The sequence below is a fragment of the Parasteatoda tepidariorum genome, chromosome 6, assembly GCF_982258835.1.
Source record: "Parasteatoda tepidariorum strain Cologne lab strain chromosome 6, Ptep-v5.0, whole genome shotgun sequence".
NCBI classification, from domain to species: Eukaryota; Metazoa; Arthropoda; class Arachnida; order Araneae; family Theridiidae; genus Parasteatoda; species Parasteatoda tepidariorum.
Window position 1 is genome coordinate 1,515,925 of NC_141760.1, and position 15,580 is coordinate 1,531,504.

The following is a 15,580-nucleotide window of genomic DNA, read 5'->3' on the forward strand; positions in this document are numbered from 1 at the left end:
TTAAGTTTTAAATCATTTAACATATATCTTTAACGGAAATTTATAATAGCATATTAATGTAATTTACACCAAAAAATAATAATTCATAAAATGTTAATAAGTTTAGACACAGATTCAAATAAGTTTATCATAAAATGTAGTGTAATAAGGTAATATCATACAATTATGTTAAGAGTAAAGAAACAACTCTTTCAGTTTAAGTCTTAATTTAGAAAACAATCAAAATCATAATAATAGCAGAGTAAAATAAATATCACAGCCTTTGAATGTGGCAAACAAAAGTATTTTACAGGAAAACAATACCTTTATGATTTTTGTTAATTTTAAGCTGATGACAACTAAAAAAATATGGAAATTTATGCGGGATAAATGCAACATATTATGCGATTTTCAAGCCGATGAAAATGTACTGACAACAATGATAACTGCTACCAGGGTTGGCAAGATTTTGCCGCAGGTGGAAAAAACCATGGTAAATACCGGTAAAAACCGTCCTGGCAAAAACAGGTTTTTACCAAGCAAATTGGCAAAAACCTATATTTTCCATGATGAGAGGACAAAAACACATTTTTGATACAAAATTGAAATATATACTATGAATATAAATAATTACAAAAAAATTAACAAAATTATTATTCCATAATTGAATGATAATGTAATAATATATCATTTTAGTAGTTTAAAACATTATTGATTGGAAAATTTGTGATTATTCCCTTTTTTCCAGTGAAATGAACTTATTTTAAATTAATATAACTATAATTTAAAGCATAAAATATCTATCAACATGTGTAGTTAATTATTGTACAAATAATAAATAAAAAATTTTATAATAAATAATAATATTATAAAAATAATAATATTTATTTATTTGTAAAAAAAAACATTTATTTTAGGATTCTAAAATGAAAAGAGATCAAAAACTTTCAATCTTTTAAAAATTATTACCCTTATATTAATTATTAATATGTTAAAAATAATTTTTTCATGTAATGTATCAAAATTATTATTCCTTATGATTGATTTAAATTTGTTTCAAGTATTTTGTAATTATTTAATCAGCAATTTAGATAATTTGGTTTTTGCCGGTTTTTACCAGGTTTTTGCCACTGTCCTGGCAAAAACTCCAACCCTGACTGCTACACCATCATTACCATCATAACTGCTACACCATCATAAATAATTAAATTTAATAGCCTATTTTGAACATCAAATAATAATTTATACACCCCCTCTTTCATTATCAATAAAATAATATTAAAAAAAAAAAAACTTTAAGAATATACTCATAACTTATATTATGAAATATAATAATCTTATCCCCTAAATAAAAGAACAATTAAAGTAGTAAAAGAACTTGAATGAATGATTTTTTTAAAATAAAATCATCCAAATTTAATTAAATCACAATTTAAATTATGCCAACCCAGATAATTACAAAAAGAAATATTTTTATATTGAAATGAATTAAAATAATGCAGAAAAGTTCTTTAGCAAGGCTCAAATAATTGGACTAAAAATACATCCTTTCAGTCATGATATTTCTAAAATATGAATCTAGAAAAAATTTATAAAACTTTACACTTTTTGCCCCAAAAAACAAGTATCTGGCACTGAATATCAATAAGAAAGTTTTTTTGAAGAACCTGGTTATGAATTTGAAAAAACAAATGCCACTTTGTAATTACAAAGTGGCATTTGTTCATTCAAATTCATAACCATTGCAACATGATTTTCTTCTATGTTGAAATGGTAAATTTTTTTTTGCTTTTTTAACCAGAACTTAAACAGTGCCGCCTAAGAAAGAATGTGTAGAATCTAAAATTATCAAAGATAAATTTTGATCAACAATCTTTTTTACTTAATTTTCCTTGTTTTTTATTTTATTTAGTAACCCCTATAACTTTTCTTATAATTTACCGAAGAACGATGCCCAATATTTTTATCAGCATATTTACTTTTTCTTTTTTGAAAAATTAATTTACAATGTATAAGAGCTTAAATATTTATGAACAGTTCATTAATAAAACTTATTATAATGGACTGTCTTGAAAAATTAAATAAAACTGAGTTAGTTTAAACATATTTTCAACTATTATTCTTAGAAAAAGCTTCATGGAAATAGAACATCAAGTTTAAAAATTGAAGAGTAGTCGTTTCATTTGTGGCGTAACTACCACTACGATTATGAACCATCAATTCACTACTATATGAGACTCTCTTCAATCTTTTAATAGATGGTCTTTCACCACACATTTCACAAATGATCTGCTTTCAAACTTAGCACATTAATTTTTAATTTGTTAGTATTATGAGAAAGAAATTAGATTATGAAGTCTTTCCTCTCTACAAAAAGTAGTGAGATATTTAAGTCCCACTGCGACACTCATAACCTGACATCTATTTCTTGGCTATTGTTTTTAAACAATGCTAAGGACACAAAATTTTTTCTTTCCATTTTTTCTTGCTGCATTTAGAATAGCTTCATATTTATAGTGTTTAAAAGAGCACATTTAAAAAGTGAGTGAAAGGACAAGAACAGATAAAGAAGATAAACTTTGAATATCGATGGAAACACAGGCAGACAGACTTTGTTTTAGTTTAAATAGGAAAAGCTTTCATTAAATTTTTTTTATCAATTCTTTATATCATTATTATAATTATTCTTTTTAATTATTAATGAATGATTCAGAAAAGAAAATTCAACTTATTACTTTTGCCTACTTTTTTATTTCATATTTTGTTTTGTATTATATGCTGCTTATAATATTAAATAAATGTATTTTGTAAAGTAAAAACACTATTTAGTTAAAGTATTTAAAAAAGGACACCATTTTAAAGAAAAAACAAACAAACTAAATAATAAAAAAGAAAGGCAATATATATTTTGAACTGTATAGATCAGTGTTTCCCAACGTGGGGCCCACGCCCCACTGGGGGGCAATTTGATTGTTAAGGGGGGCAATTCAAAAATGGACTCGACACGAGTTTAACCCTTTTGCTCCGGGCCATTTAAATGCAATGCTAGATTTCGGTGCCAAAATTGAAAGAAAAAATCAAATTCTTAAATAATTGCAGCCAATAAATATTATAAATTCTTTTGACTAGACCAGAATATCAAATGGGTTTTTGGCGTCATCAAGTTAACCTCTCTGCAGCCGACTCCACGTGGACTTTTATACTTTAAAGAAAAATTTTGAAAAGAGGACAACAGTAAAGTCTCTATTTACTGCTCACACTTCAACTCATAATCATATTCTTGAGGCTAGTTATCAAATTTTTTTATTCATCGCTAAATCTGGAAAAAATCATACGGCAGGAGAGAATTTAAAAAAACCATCAATATTAGCATCTATTAAAACGGTTCTTGAAAGTCAGTAACAATACTGTTAGCAGAAGAATAGACAAAATGAGTGAAGATATTGAAAAACAACATGTTGAAAAGAAGAAAATTCTCAGTGCAAATGGATGAATCAACTTTGATAGACAGTGTGGCAGTATTGATGACTTACGTAAGATATATTGATAAAGGGCATTTTGCGGAAGAAATGTTGTTCTGTAAAAGATTAGAAAGCACCACTACCTCCAACGTTATATATAATAAGCTAAAAAAGTACATAGATGTCAATAATATACCAATAAATACATAACATCTTGTGCTGCAGATGGTGCTCCTAAGAAAATGGCTGCTTAAAATTTATGAAGATGAGAATCCAGAAATGATTCTCGTGCATTGTGTTTTTCATAGGGAAAACTTGGTAGCTAGAAAGATCTTGCCTGTTCTAAATGAAGTACTACATTCAGTAATAAAGTGCATCAATGATATTAAAGCTAATGCCAAATGTGAGCTTCTCTTCAAGCTATTTAGTGAAGAACAAAATGCAGACCATGTGAGACTTTTACTTCACGCTGAAGTAAGATGGCTCTCTAAAGGGAACTGCTTGAAAAGATTTATGGAACTGTTTGATATTCTTAGTGATTTTTTAAGTGACAAACCTAAAATGAAGTATCTGCTAACAGTCAATGATAAAGCATTTGTGAGTTATTCAGCCAATATCTTTGAAAAACTAAATATATTAAATAAGCATCTTCAAGGAACAAATAAAACTCTTGTTGATGCAAAAGCGGAGATATTTGGTTTCATTACCCTTATTGAGTTATGTCAGATATATATTAACAACAAAAACTTAGAACAGTTTCATTGGCTCCAAAAATGTGAAGTAAATAATACAGCTTTTCTTGCTATTGTCGATCATCTGAAAATTCTATCGGCTGATTTAAAAGAAAGATTCTATGATTTAAAACAAATTGATTTTCCAACAAGGATGATGCAGACAAAGTTAGTGGATTTGTCTGATATATCAAATGTGCAGTATCAAGAAGAACTCGCAGAAATGCAAAATGTTAAGTCAGTTAAAACTTTATTTAATATAAAGGGAATGATGGCATGGCTTTGTGAGGAAACAGAAATCAAGTACCCAAATTCAACCAAATGTGCAAGAAAACTATTGCTACCGTTTCCATCTTCATATTTAGCTGAATTTGGATTTAGTGCTGTAAATGATTTACTGCTAAAAAAAGAAATCGTCTGGATATAACACAACGGGGATACTTGAGACTGAAGCTAACCAAATTGGAACCTAACATAAAATCTCTGTGCAGCAAGGATCTCACTAAATTAAAATATTAAATTATTATAGAAAAATCTTTATTAAAACTATTTGAATTTTAGTTTTTCATTATATGTTTTGAAAATTTTCTTACTGTGGTTCGTTAACAATTTCCTAGTGCTTTCTTCCTAAAACCTATCATTTAAGTTTCTTAAGTGAACAATTAAATTTTTTAATATTAAAAATTATGTATATGTTACTTAGGGGGGCATAAGAATTTTAGAATGACTTTGGTGGGGCATGGCGCAAAAAAGGTTGGGAAACACTGGTATAGATACACATAATTTTTCATACCATGAAAACACTAAAAATATCTAATATTAATTTCCTCAATTATTTTACTGCTTAACATAAAAAGTGCCCATTTTATCTTAGCTTAATATTAAACAGAAATATTTTTAAATTACTGTTCATTTCATTTATATTTGAAGCAAGTTAATAACTAAACAGTAAATATGATTCTTTATGAAAATGTGATTCTTAATTTGAAAACAAACTACAACAGACGTTTTTTTTTAAAAAGAAAAATAAGAGAAACGCTTCACTCTCAAAAACTGTGATTTAATATATATCGCAAAAGATGCATTTCAATTCTTTGTTATAGTAATCCTATTTCTGTCATATGACAATTTGTTTTTTAAGTTAACGTAGATAATAAAAATCAAATAGAGCGAAACCTCTCAGGAGTGATAACTATCTGTTCCACAGTAAAAGGGTCATTGATGAAAGTCGGACGTTCTCAGAGGTTACGTGCGTAGACTTCAAAATTGTTATCGAATGTACGCGAGTTTTTGGGAAACTATTTTTAATCAGTGTCATTTTCTCGATGTGTCAATGCCACTTCTGTCAGCGTCACGAAAGCGGGAGCAATGCATGAAATTTAGCGTTCATCATAATGGTCCTAACAATTATAATTATATGTCAAAACAAAATGACTCATTAGTAGAGCCCGGATTTTGATGACCTAAAAATTCTCAATTAATGCCCTTAAAAAGTGCAAAAAATGCCCTTACAAACTGCAAAAAATGCCCATAGAAGTGCAAAAAAGCCCTTAAAATGAGAAAATTGCGCTAAAAATGCCTTATGACAAGACTTAAATAGAAGTAAAAATATTGAACTAAAACAATGTTTTACTCTTTAAAATTATTATGAGTCGTTAAAAAAAATATAAAGCAATGCAATACTTGTTCTACGTTGATTAAAGTTTGAAAAATATGTTTTATATCCTAAAATAACAAAAAAAAAAGGAAAATATATTGACTCCAAAACATTTTCATTTTGTATAGAAACTTAAATGAATATAACAACTTCCATCTCATAATATTACTAAATATCAAAATTACAATGGATTATTAAATTTTCTTTTAATATTTTGAAATGTAAACGAGCGTCTCTTGTCTGAAAGCAAATTTTTATACCAGGAAAAGCTTCTTTCAACGTCTACTGATATTATTGGTGCGTACTTGAAAAGGACGGTCACACTTACTGACAATTCTTCTTCAATTTGAAAAGATGTTGCTTCACCTTTTAATATCCTAGAGATTTTTTTCATTGTTTGGAAGTCAGTGTAACAATAAAAAATTATAAAAAATAATAAAAATTACAAAAAAATTAACAAAAAATTTAAAAAATGCTTTAAAATGCAAAATACGCCCCAAAATTTAAAGAAAATGCCCTATAAATCTCAAAAAATGCTCTAAAGGACAAAAAATGTCCAAAAATGCAAATGTCATCAAAATCCGGGCCTTACTCATTATGAATGATAGAACTATTTTAAATAAATAAACAATTAAGTTTTTTGTTTAAGTTTGGATTTAATTTTCTATCATAAAAATGAGTTATCTTCAAAAATTGAAAAGAGGTTTGTAAGAGATGCTTGTTTATTTTCGAATTTAAATTTTCAACTATAAAAGTAAATCAGAGATGGCATCGTCTTTAGAGCAATCTGACCGCAACACGAGGTTGTATCGTCAAAAAGAGTTTTCTAATTTAGAGTCTCACAGAAATATTTTTTTGGTGTTTCTTTATTTGACCTCTTCCGCATCGGGTCACTGTGAGAGATTTTAATGGTTTCTTTCAGTCTATGGAAAGTGTTCTTGAATGGAGGTGGTCATTCCTGGAGGTTAAAATTATCGAGACAAAGATTGAGGAAATTGATTTTTTTAGTATTACATTTATTTTAATATAATTTGTTTTTAATTCATAGTTTACTGAATGGAATAAAATCTACCTTACTTCCTGGTAGAAGCAAAATGAGGAAATGTTGCTACTGGGCCAGTAGTAGCATTTTTAACACAGGCTACTTTTTCAAAAGTTTTAAAGGATTAAAAAAAAAAAAGAAAAAAAAAAGAATTCGGTGAATAATATTATTTCTTTTGAAACATTTTCCAAAATAGGATCAACATCATAAGGTGCATTTTTAAAATGAAACATTCTACTGAGAGCACATGGCATAAAATTTTGGTTTTTGACAAAAAGAAAAGAATGAATAAAACATTTTTGAAGCATAGAGAAACCATTTAAGAGCTCAGTGGATCAAAAAGACACTTTTAGAGAATTGGATTAAACTATATAGTTTTGTTGCTTTGCTCAATTTACATGCTTGTAGTATGCAAAGTTCACCCTAGGAATAAAAAAGAGCGCTTCCTCTCTGAATTTGATTTTTGCACTCACTTAACAATTTATCATAATGTGCAATATTATGTAACAACTGAATTTTATCCTCAAAAATTTTTAAATGATCCTCTCGTACTATTTTATGCATGGCCTGACGGGGGCCCGGGGTAAAAGCTTCTTTGGGAGCCCCCTCCTCTGCTTCACTATGTCGGCAATGAAGAACCGAACTTCATGGAGGCGTTTAAATTTTCACCTCATTATACACATATAGCGAGAAAATGGACTAAAATCTTAAAAAAGCTATTAAGTCCTCTCCAATAGTCAGACGAAATATCGCTCTGTCCATTTTACTGATTTTCTGACAATTCTACATCCAGAATGCAGTTTTCTAATGGTTAACTTTGTCATTTAGCTGCAAAAAATTCACATCCTTACTGACTTTAGGACAGAATTCAGCTAAATTTTTTCAATTAAGCCAATTAGAAGTCCGTATGTTGATAAACATATCCCACTTTGCGATATGTAAAAATACAGTCAGTCTTTTGATAGGCCAAATGTGTCCACCGTAATTGCAAAATTTACCTAAATTCCGCACTAGAAAGCCACGAATTTCTGAAAAATGGATTTTTTGAGTTTTTACAATAGATTAAGGAAGAAGCTAACATATAACTGACGGATTTTACACTGCACTGACATTTTCTTTAAAAAAAGTTCATTAAAGAAGGAAACCTAAAATAAACTTTTTATTCGATTTGGGGCACCCTCCTATGTTGGGCCAGGGGCAATTGCTCCGTATGCCTATTCCTTTGTCAAGCTCTGATTTTATGAGCATATTTGAAAAAGTAGTTCTCTCTCATTATCAAAATATGAGAAAAATTTGCAGTTAAGAAAAATAATTACAGGCATGCTAAAAAACAATCTCTGTGCATATTTCTTTTTTCAAAAAAATGTAAACCCCCAAAAAAAGATATTCATAAAAATTTAACGGGCTGAGAATAATCCTGACAAAGTAAATATTTGTAACAGTAATCAGAATTAAACCTATAAACACAGATAATTATATCAGTGTGTAATTAATATTTAAACACTGAATTAATTTTTTTCAAAATGGAATCTGGCAGTATTTTTAAGGAATTATTATTAAAAAAAACCCAGCAAAGATTGTGATCATAGGGCAAGCTGCCTTTAAAAAAAAAAAAAAAAAAAAAAAACATGTTTAGGGAGAACATTGTAGTATATTTATGAGGGTATAATATACAAAATGACAGAGAGGTACATTGATCTGCCATGGGTCATTTATAAAAGAGAGTTTTTAATGTTTCTCATTTAACACATGTGTTTCCTATTATAGATTCCTATTATATATATTCCAACAAAAAAAAAAAAAAAAAAATCCGCACAACCCCTATTTGGAACAAAATGACATATATTATTTTGACTTGTATATACAAGAAAAGATTTTCAGAGATTATAGTCGCTCAGTAGGTGCCTCAGTGGATTCTTATTGCTCAAATTGGACCGAATTTTGAATGAATTATTATTTCATCTAAACACTGTATTTTGAATTCTTTCAAAATTGAGAGGTTTTGCATCATTTCACTTGGATCATTCTTCCATTCCAAAAACATTATCATTTAAATTCACAAAGATCTTAGGATAAAGCTAAACAAAATAAAATAAACTTATACCCTTTATCTAATCAACAAAAAACTTATTTTGTTATAAATAGTAGCAATTTCAGTTATGAAAACATGTTTTACAAAAAGTTTGTAGAATATCAATCCATTAAAAAAAAAAATGAATGAGGTAATTACCAGAAGAAGTCTTCATGGAAGAAACTCTAGCAGGTGGTGGGGGTGCCGCGTTCATCGACGGCATCGCCTTTAATTGTGAAGGAGGGGCTGGATGACCACCGAATTGATGCTGGGGAGGTGGTGGTGGAGGGGGAGCTGGAGCACGTGGAGGAGGAGGCCTGATAGGAGCCGCTCTGTTGCCACTCGCCATTATTCTGTTTGGGGGTGGAGGTGGAGCAATGTTCATTTTGTTCAAATGACTGCTGGGAGAGGAACTAGTGACCATCTGATTGAGGTCATGAGGAGCACTGTTATTGCGTGGTGGAGGAGGAGGGGGCGGGGGTCCGATACTCTTCCCAATCGCCTTAGAGACTGTACTGCTACCAGTCAGTTTATTGGAAGCAAGACGCAAATTCTGTCCTTCACCCACGCCAAAACTTTGCCTCCGCATAATGTTAGGAGGCTTTGACGGAGGTGGGGGCGGGGCTGATTGAGGGGGAGGAGGGTTGCCTTTAGGGGGTGGTGGAGGCTTGACATTAGGAGGAGGCCTGGTGAGACGGGGCCTTTGACCGAGATTAGTCTGGGATGCAGATCGCTTGACTGTGGTGAGCTTGCTGGGTTCGCTTCCTGTATTCGACCTGAAGACAGGCTTCTGGCTAGCAGGAGGAGGCGCTGGAGCGGGACCTTTTATATTTACATCATCAGGAAAATTAGGATTGCCCCCAGCATTACTGTGAATATCATTTGCTTGAGAAGATGCAACACTAGAGCGTGGCTTTGACACAGGACTAGGTGGTTGAGAGCGACTGCCGCTAAGCTGACCTACTCTAAGATGATCTAATGATGAACTTTTACCAGTTTTCAAACTTTGAATGATAGCTGATAAAGCTGGATTGTCTCCTACAAATGATAAAAAAGAAAATATTATATTGAGCAAGTATTTGTCCCTTGCTTTTCCACACTTCAAATAACAGTCCAATCGAGGATAGGGTATAATACAATTTTCCTGTATATTTGTGCTTTATTCTTAATGTTAATGCTTTGTTTTATATTTTTTTTGAGCAGTACAATATTGAATGAATGTGTTACATAAAATAAAAATCTTATTCAGTTAAAGTGCTACATAAAGGAAAATTTAAGCGAAAAAATAAAGGCAAAAATACATTTTGAATTATATCGATAAATATAAGTATTAAACATTGCTAACTTTAATTCCATCCATTTTATTTTACTGCTTATTACATAGGATGCCCATTTTAGGATGTTTTATCTTAGCTAAATATTAAACTGAAATATTTTAAAAATACTGTTTATTTAATTTCCATTGAAGCAAGTTATGCGTCTGATTCCGTAACTTATAATAACATCTGCACTCATTAATTATCCTTTTTGTAGATCAAAAGTTACTCGGAGTGTTCATTCTGAACATGGTACAGAAAATATTAGAATACTTTCTTAGTTGTTATCATAAGGCTGTTGGAAATTGATAAAATTAAGCCCTCACAAAAATAACCAATTTTACTACATTTCATATTATACACCTGCCAACCTCAGGAATTGCACACGTGACTACAGCATAGCAATAAGCAATATAATAATAAATACTAAAAACAATAAAATTATATATTCTTTAAATTAAATTTATATAAGTAACTTTTTTACCCCCCAAAAATTTCAAAATAATAAGGGATTAATAAAATTTTTTAAAACGGATTAGGCAACTAATTTAGCATTTTTAAAAACCTTGTTATAAAAATTTTTCTGAGTTCTTTTGGTTAGTCTATCCAGTCAACAAATTTTTCAAAGTATGATATGACAAAAAAAAAAGTTTAAATTTTTGTTATGAGATTAAATATTCTTTTACAGGGCACAACTTTGTGACAAACAGTTAATACCGCAAGTTATAACTTTTCTGTTACTGATTTTATTGGGGATGAATTCAAGAAAGGGAACCGCTAATTCCTAAAACAAGTCAAGTGATGAGTGTTAAACATCCCAGAGAGTTTTATTCTCCCTCAGTTATTCTAAACGCCATTTGCTATCTTTTACACCACCGCAGTTCGGGAGAATAGAAATAACACTGGTGGAGGATTCCCATTTTTTTTTTTGACAACTGAAAAAGTGCGGAAAAACTTCTTTGGTGGTTTTATATGATTCAGTGTAAGAAACTACATTCCGAATATCCCTTGTTGACTATTTATAGTGCTTTAAAAACATTCAGAATTAGTGTGGTGTATCACAATTTCCTCATTCTATTGTTTTAAATTCTATAAACAACACATAGTCCTAACCATAGTTCCGAAAAACTATTTATTACTCTAGCTAAAAAAAAAAATTATGCAAGCACACACTCACAATGAATATATATATATAACGTCGTTGCCGAGTGGAAGAATTAAAACAGGTCTTAGGCCGGGAAGGAGGGTACAAAATTTATTTATCAATTATTAGACAGAGCAGTCATGAGAGTGTGTAAAAGTCAACACAAAAAGTTGCGCTCCTTGGTTATATGTTAGGGAAAATCTTGCAAAGTAAAATCCGAAAAATGTCTTAATTTAGGGAAAGAGGGAAATCTTAGTAGTTGCTATTGGTTTATGAAATAGAAATATCCCACAGAGAGCAAAGGGAAAAATTCCCTGCTTTTAATTAAATGCATACTTGAGCCAAAAATAGATTTAGGAACAGGATGTGGCTTTTTAAAAGTGTGAGAAAGTATTTTGATTAGAATAATTAGGATAACATAAAAAGATTAATAGAAGCTTTTGATGTTACATATTTATTATGTTACATTATGTTATTATGTTACTTATTATGTTACATTTGCGGTTTAAGACAAATAACAAAAAAGAAAACTATAGATTACAATGTTAGTATCCATTCTAAACTATAATAACAATTAAAATCTCTATCATGAAAGTAATTTTATTGAATTTTTTATCTTTTTCACGTTTGATTTCTATTAAAAAGTTTTTTTTCGTTCCATCAAACATATTTTATTATATATTTACTTTAAAATTATTGTAATTGTGGTATGTCATTGCTCATTGTTTTACATTAATACTTTCAACGTATTATTATGAAACATTCAAACATTTTACTGTTTAAAATGTAAAAATATTATTATGCATTTGAAGAATAGTTAAAAAAAACATTGTTTTTTGGGATATTGTTTCAACAGGTAATTCAGTTTTTGAAAATTTCAGTTTGACTGCGTTATTTATATCAGTTATTAAAGTTATATCTAGTTTTTATAAGCTCTTTGATGCCATATTAAAACGATTGGTTTATTTACATGTTTCCACAAAAAATAAAAAAAGCTAATTAGGTGTACAGTGATCATAAACACTCTTTTATTGAGTTAAAAAATGTCGGAAATTTTGAAGACCAAAGGAAAAACTCCATATCCATTTTTCACCGGTTCATATCCATTTTTCACATAAATAACGGATAGATCATCCTCTCTTGCATTACTATGTTTTAAGTGTGAAATCCTGAGAGTCATTAGGCATTGAAATTGGATCAAAATGACGAAAAACTATTTTTGTTTGCTAGTAAAATCGATTTTTCCTTGAATAAATTTTTATATGCATAAAGAGTTCTTTTTTGTGGTCTTAATTTAGTTAATTATAAATATCAATATTATACATTATAAATATCAATATTTTACATTATAAATATTTGTAACATTTCTGAAAATTTAACATCTCATTGAAAGATTATTAATCTTGGGAAAGAACATAAATAGTTGTAATGTCATATTTTTGTAGACAGGTCTCTTGAGGGCATTTCACAGATACACAACATTAGCATAACAATTTATTTCCCGAAATTTTATTGGTAGTTTTTATATTCTCTTCAAAATGTAATTTGGAGTATTTAACGCAAATATAAAATATAACGAAACAGAATATTTAGTTTCAGGAAAGTTTTGAGAAACAAATATTTAGTTTTATGTTTCCTACAACTAAGTTTTCAATTCCCTTTCAATAAATTTCTTTCTTCTTCAAAAAGCTTTTTTTTAAAGAATATATCCAGCTTTCTAATATCTATCTTTTATATGAAAATGCCTATTAAGCTTATGTTATAAAGAAAAATCATGCTAAGTCACCAAGACAGACAAAAAAAAAAAAAATATATATAGAGATAATTTTAAAGCGGGCATCTAAGGGCACTGAATTATGAACGACCCATGACCCATATAATTAGAACTATGTTACAGATCTTACAAGTAACAAGGATTTCAATTTCTTTTTGACTCAAATACTTCCTTTTAGGCACGATGATGAAAAAATTTAAGATAAATGTAATAATCTTAAATCATAAAATTAACAAATTAAATAACAATATTATGAAGTAAAAACATAATTTTTAAACTTTACATGAATACACAAAGAAAAAAATAAATATAGAGATATATATAAGCGAAGATGCGCGCAGTTAAAAAAAAAAGGAGCATATCGAACAATCCGAACTAAAAGTTGGAATGAAGAGAAATGTTTCTACCACTTGGTAAGGGATCATAAGTTTCTGCTGCTTTTCAAGTTATGTAGAAGCGTAGGAAATCTTCTTCAGTGGTATCATTGGTTTCAGCATAAAACTGGGGGGGGGGGGGGGGAATAAATTTCACATACCGACTTTTCATAAAAAGTCGGACTCTCTTGTACTGTACTGATTTACACACATTCATCTATTAGCACAATGTGACACTTTTTATTGTTTTCAAGTTTATCAACACATAATCCCAATTAAAAACAATTTTAAAATATCTGTGAATATATTTATACTAAAAATCAATAAGTTAATTAAATAAAAATGATAAAAACAGCAAACAAAAGTATTTTACAAGAAGTCTTTCAACCACTCATTAATTTTTAAACTACTATTTAAAATGAAACTAGTCATTGTTTAGACTGAGTTAGTGTCTTCATAAATCTGTTATTAGTGAAGGAATTTAAGTCATATCCGTTGCAAGACAATATAGGAAATGTAATTTGATATTAACTATTTGACTTAATTATTTGATTTTCATCTTTTTCATCTATTGACTTATGAAAAATACCGGTCACTTCAATAAATGATAAATAATTTTTCTCTTTATTCATCAGATTCATTTATTTATTATTGTTATTATTATTTATGATAATAATAAAAAAGCGAGGTAATGAAGATAAATCTGCCCTACCTCCCGGCTTATTTGAAAGATTATCTCTTGCAAAAAGCAAGGTCATTTTGATTGAAAATTATGTTATCAAATAAATTCTTTTCATTTTATAAATTTATTTTCTAAATAGTACATAATAGTTTAAGTCATTCCTTTGAAAAAAATTTTTATGCGTTAAACACAAAAATTTTATGTTTTATAACATTGAAACTGCGTAACATATATAATAAATTATTGCTTTAAATATTTTTTTTAAATACAGTCATTCATAATAGACTACAACTTACCCATGTAATATATTTATGGAATTTTAATGTTCAAAGCTTTAGCTTCACTCTTATAAAAAGATACAAAACTGAGATATTAAAAGAATTTACAGAAACTATAACTAAAAGCTGAACTGTGTGTAGAATGAGGGCAAGAAACATGAAAGCTACCACAAAAGTAAAATGGTTTTGTAAAATAAAGTTTAAAATAGCGTTCATGATTTCAATTTCGAAAACATAGAAAATATATTAGTATTATAAATTAAATATTTATAAATGTGATATTTAAAATATTTATGTATCCTAAAGTATGAATGAATACTCTTGCGTAATAAATGTATATATTTTTTTTCGGAAAAGCAAATATTTATTTAAAATCATGTAAGAACATTTTTTTTAAACTGCTGCAATTATAATCAAAATTTTAAAATTCCAATAACTAGTTTTAAAACACGAATTTAAAACAGAACCTAAAAAAACTTTATTTGTTTGAGTTTATGTAAAATATATTGCTTGATATTTTATTTTAATTTGATTTAATTCACTTAAAAGAACACTTTTCGATTCCGGATATTCCATTTTTTTTAATGTACAATTGACAATATTCATTAAATTAAATTTGTAATAAAGAAACTAATTTTTTCAAAAAATAACCTACAACTTGAACAAAAAAATAGCAACATTGAAACTGACTAAAAAAAAGAAGAAAGAAAACGGCAGACAAACGAACAAGTACCCAAACTTGGAATAGATGTTTGAAGGTAGGTGGGAAAAGTAAAGAAACTTTTCTCCCCTTAACTGAAAAAGGTGAGACCTCCCGTAATGCTAAAACAATAAAACACATCCCCCTGTAACTTGATTGTCTGTCTTATCAGAGGATAAGATTCAGTCCCCCAATCTTACGCTGAAAATGTCACATGCCCACCAGTGGAACCCAAAATCAGATGTGACAACTGCTATCACAGCACCCTGGAAAAGGTTAAGGCATGAGGAGAACACTTTTTGTTTTTAGAAAACCGTTTATTTTAAGATTTATACACACTTTATATACATAAATATACATATATATTAGGA

The 15,580-nt window shown here is 29.0% G+C and overlaps 1 protein-coding gene across 2 annotated transcripts in view; it reads right to left on the minus strand.

Annotated features, from left to right (window-relative positions):
• The window catches only part of LOC107444906 (uncharacterized), a 31,825-nt gene that overhangs the window by 9,933 nt on the left and 6,312 nt on the right, over positions 1-15,580 (minus strand). For both annotated transcript variants that reach the window (XM_016059172.4, XM_016059173.5), the window contains exon 4: positions 9,101-9,979. In XM_016059172.4, coding sequence (XP_015914658.3) covers positions 9,101-9,979 — 879 coding nt within the window. The remainder of the gene's footprint in view (positions 1-9,100; positions 9,980-15,580) is intronic.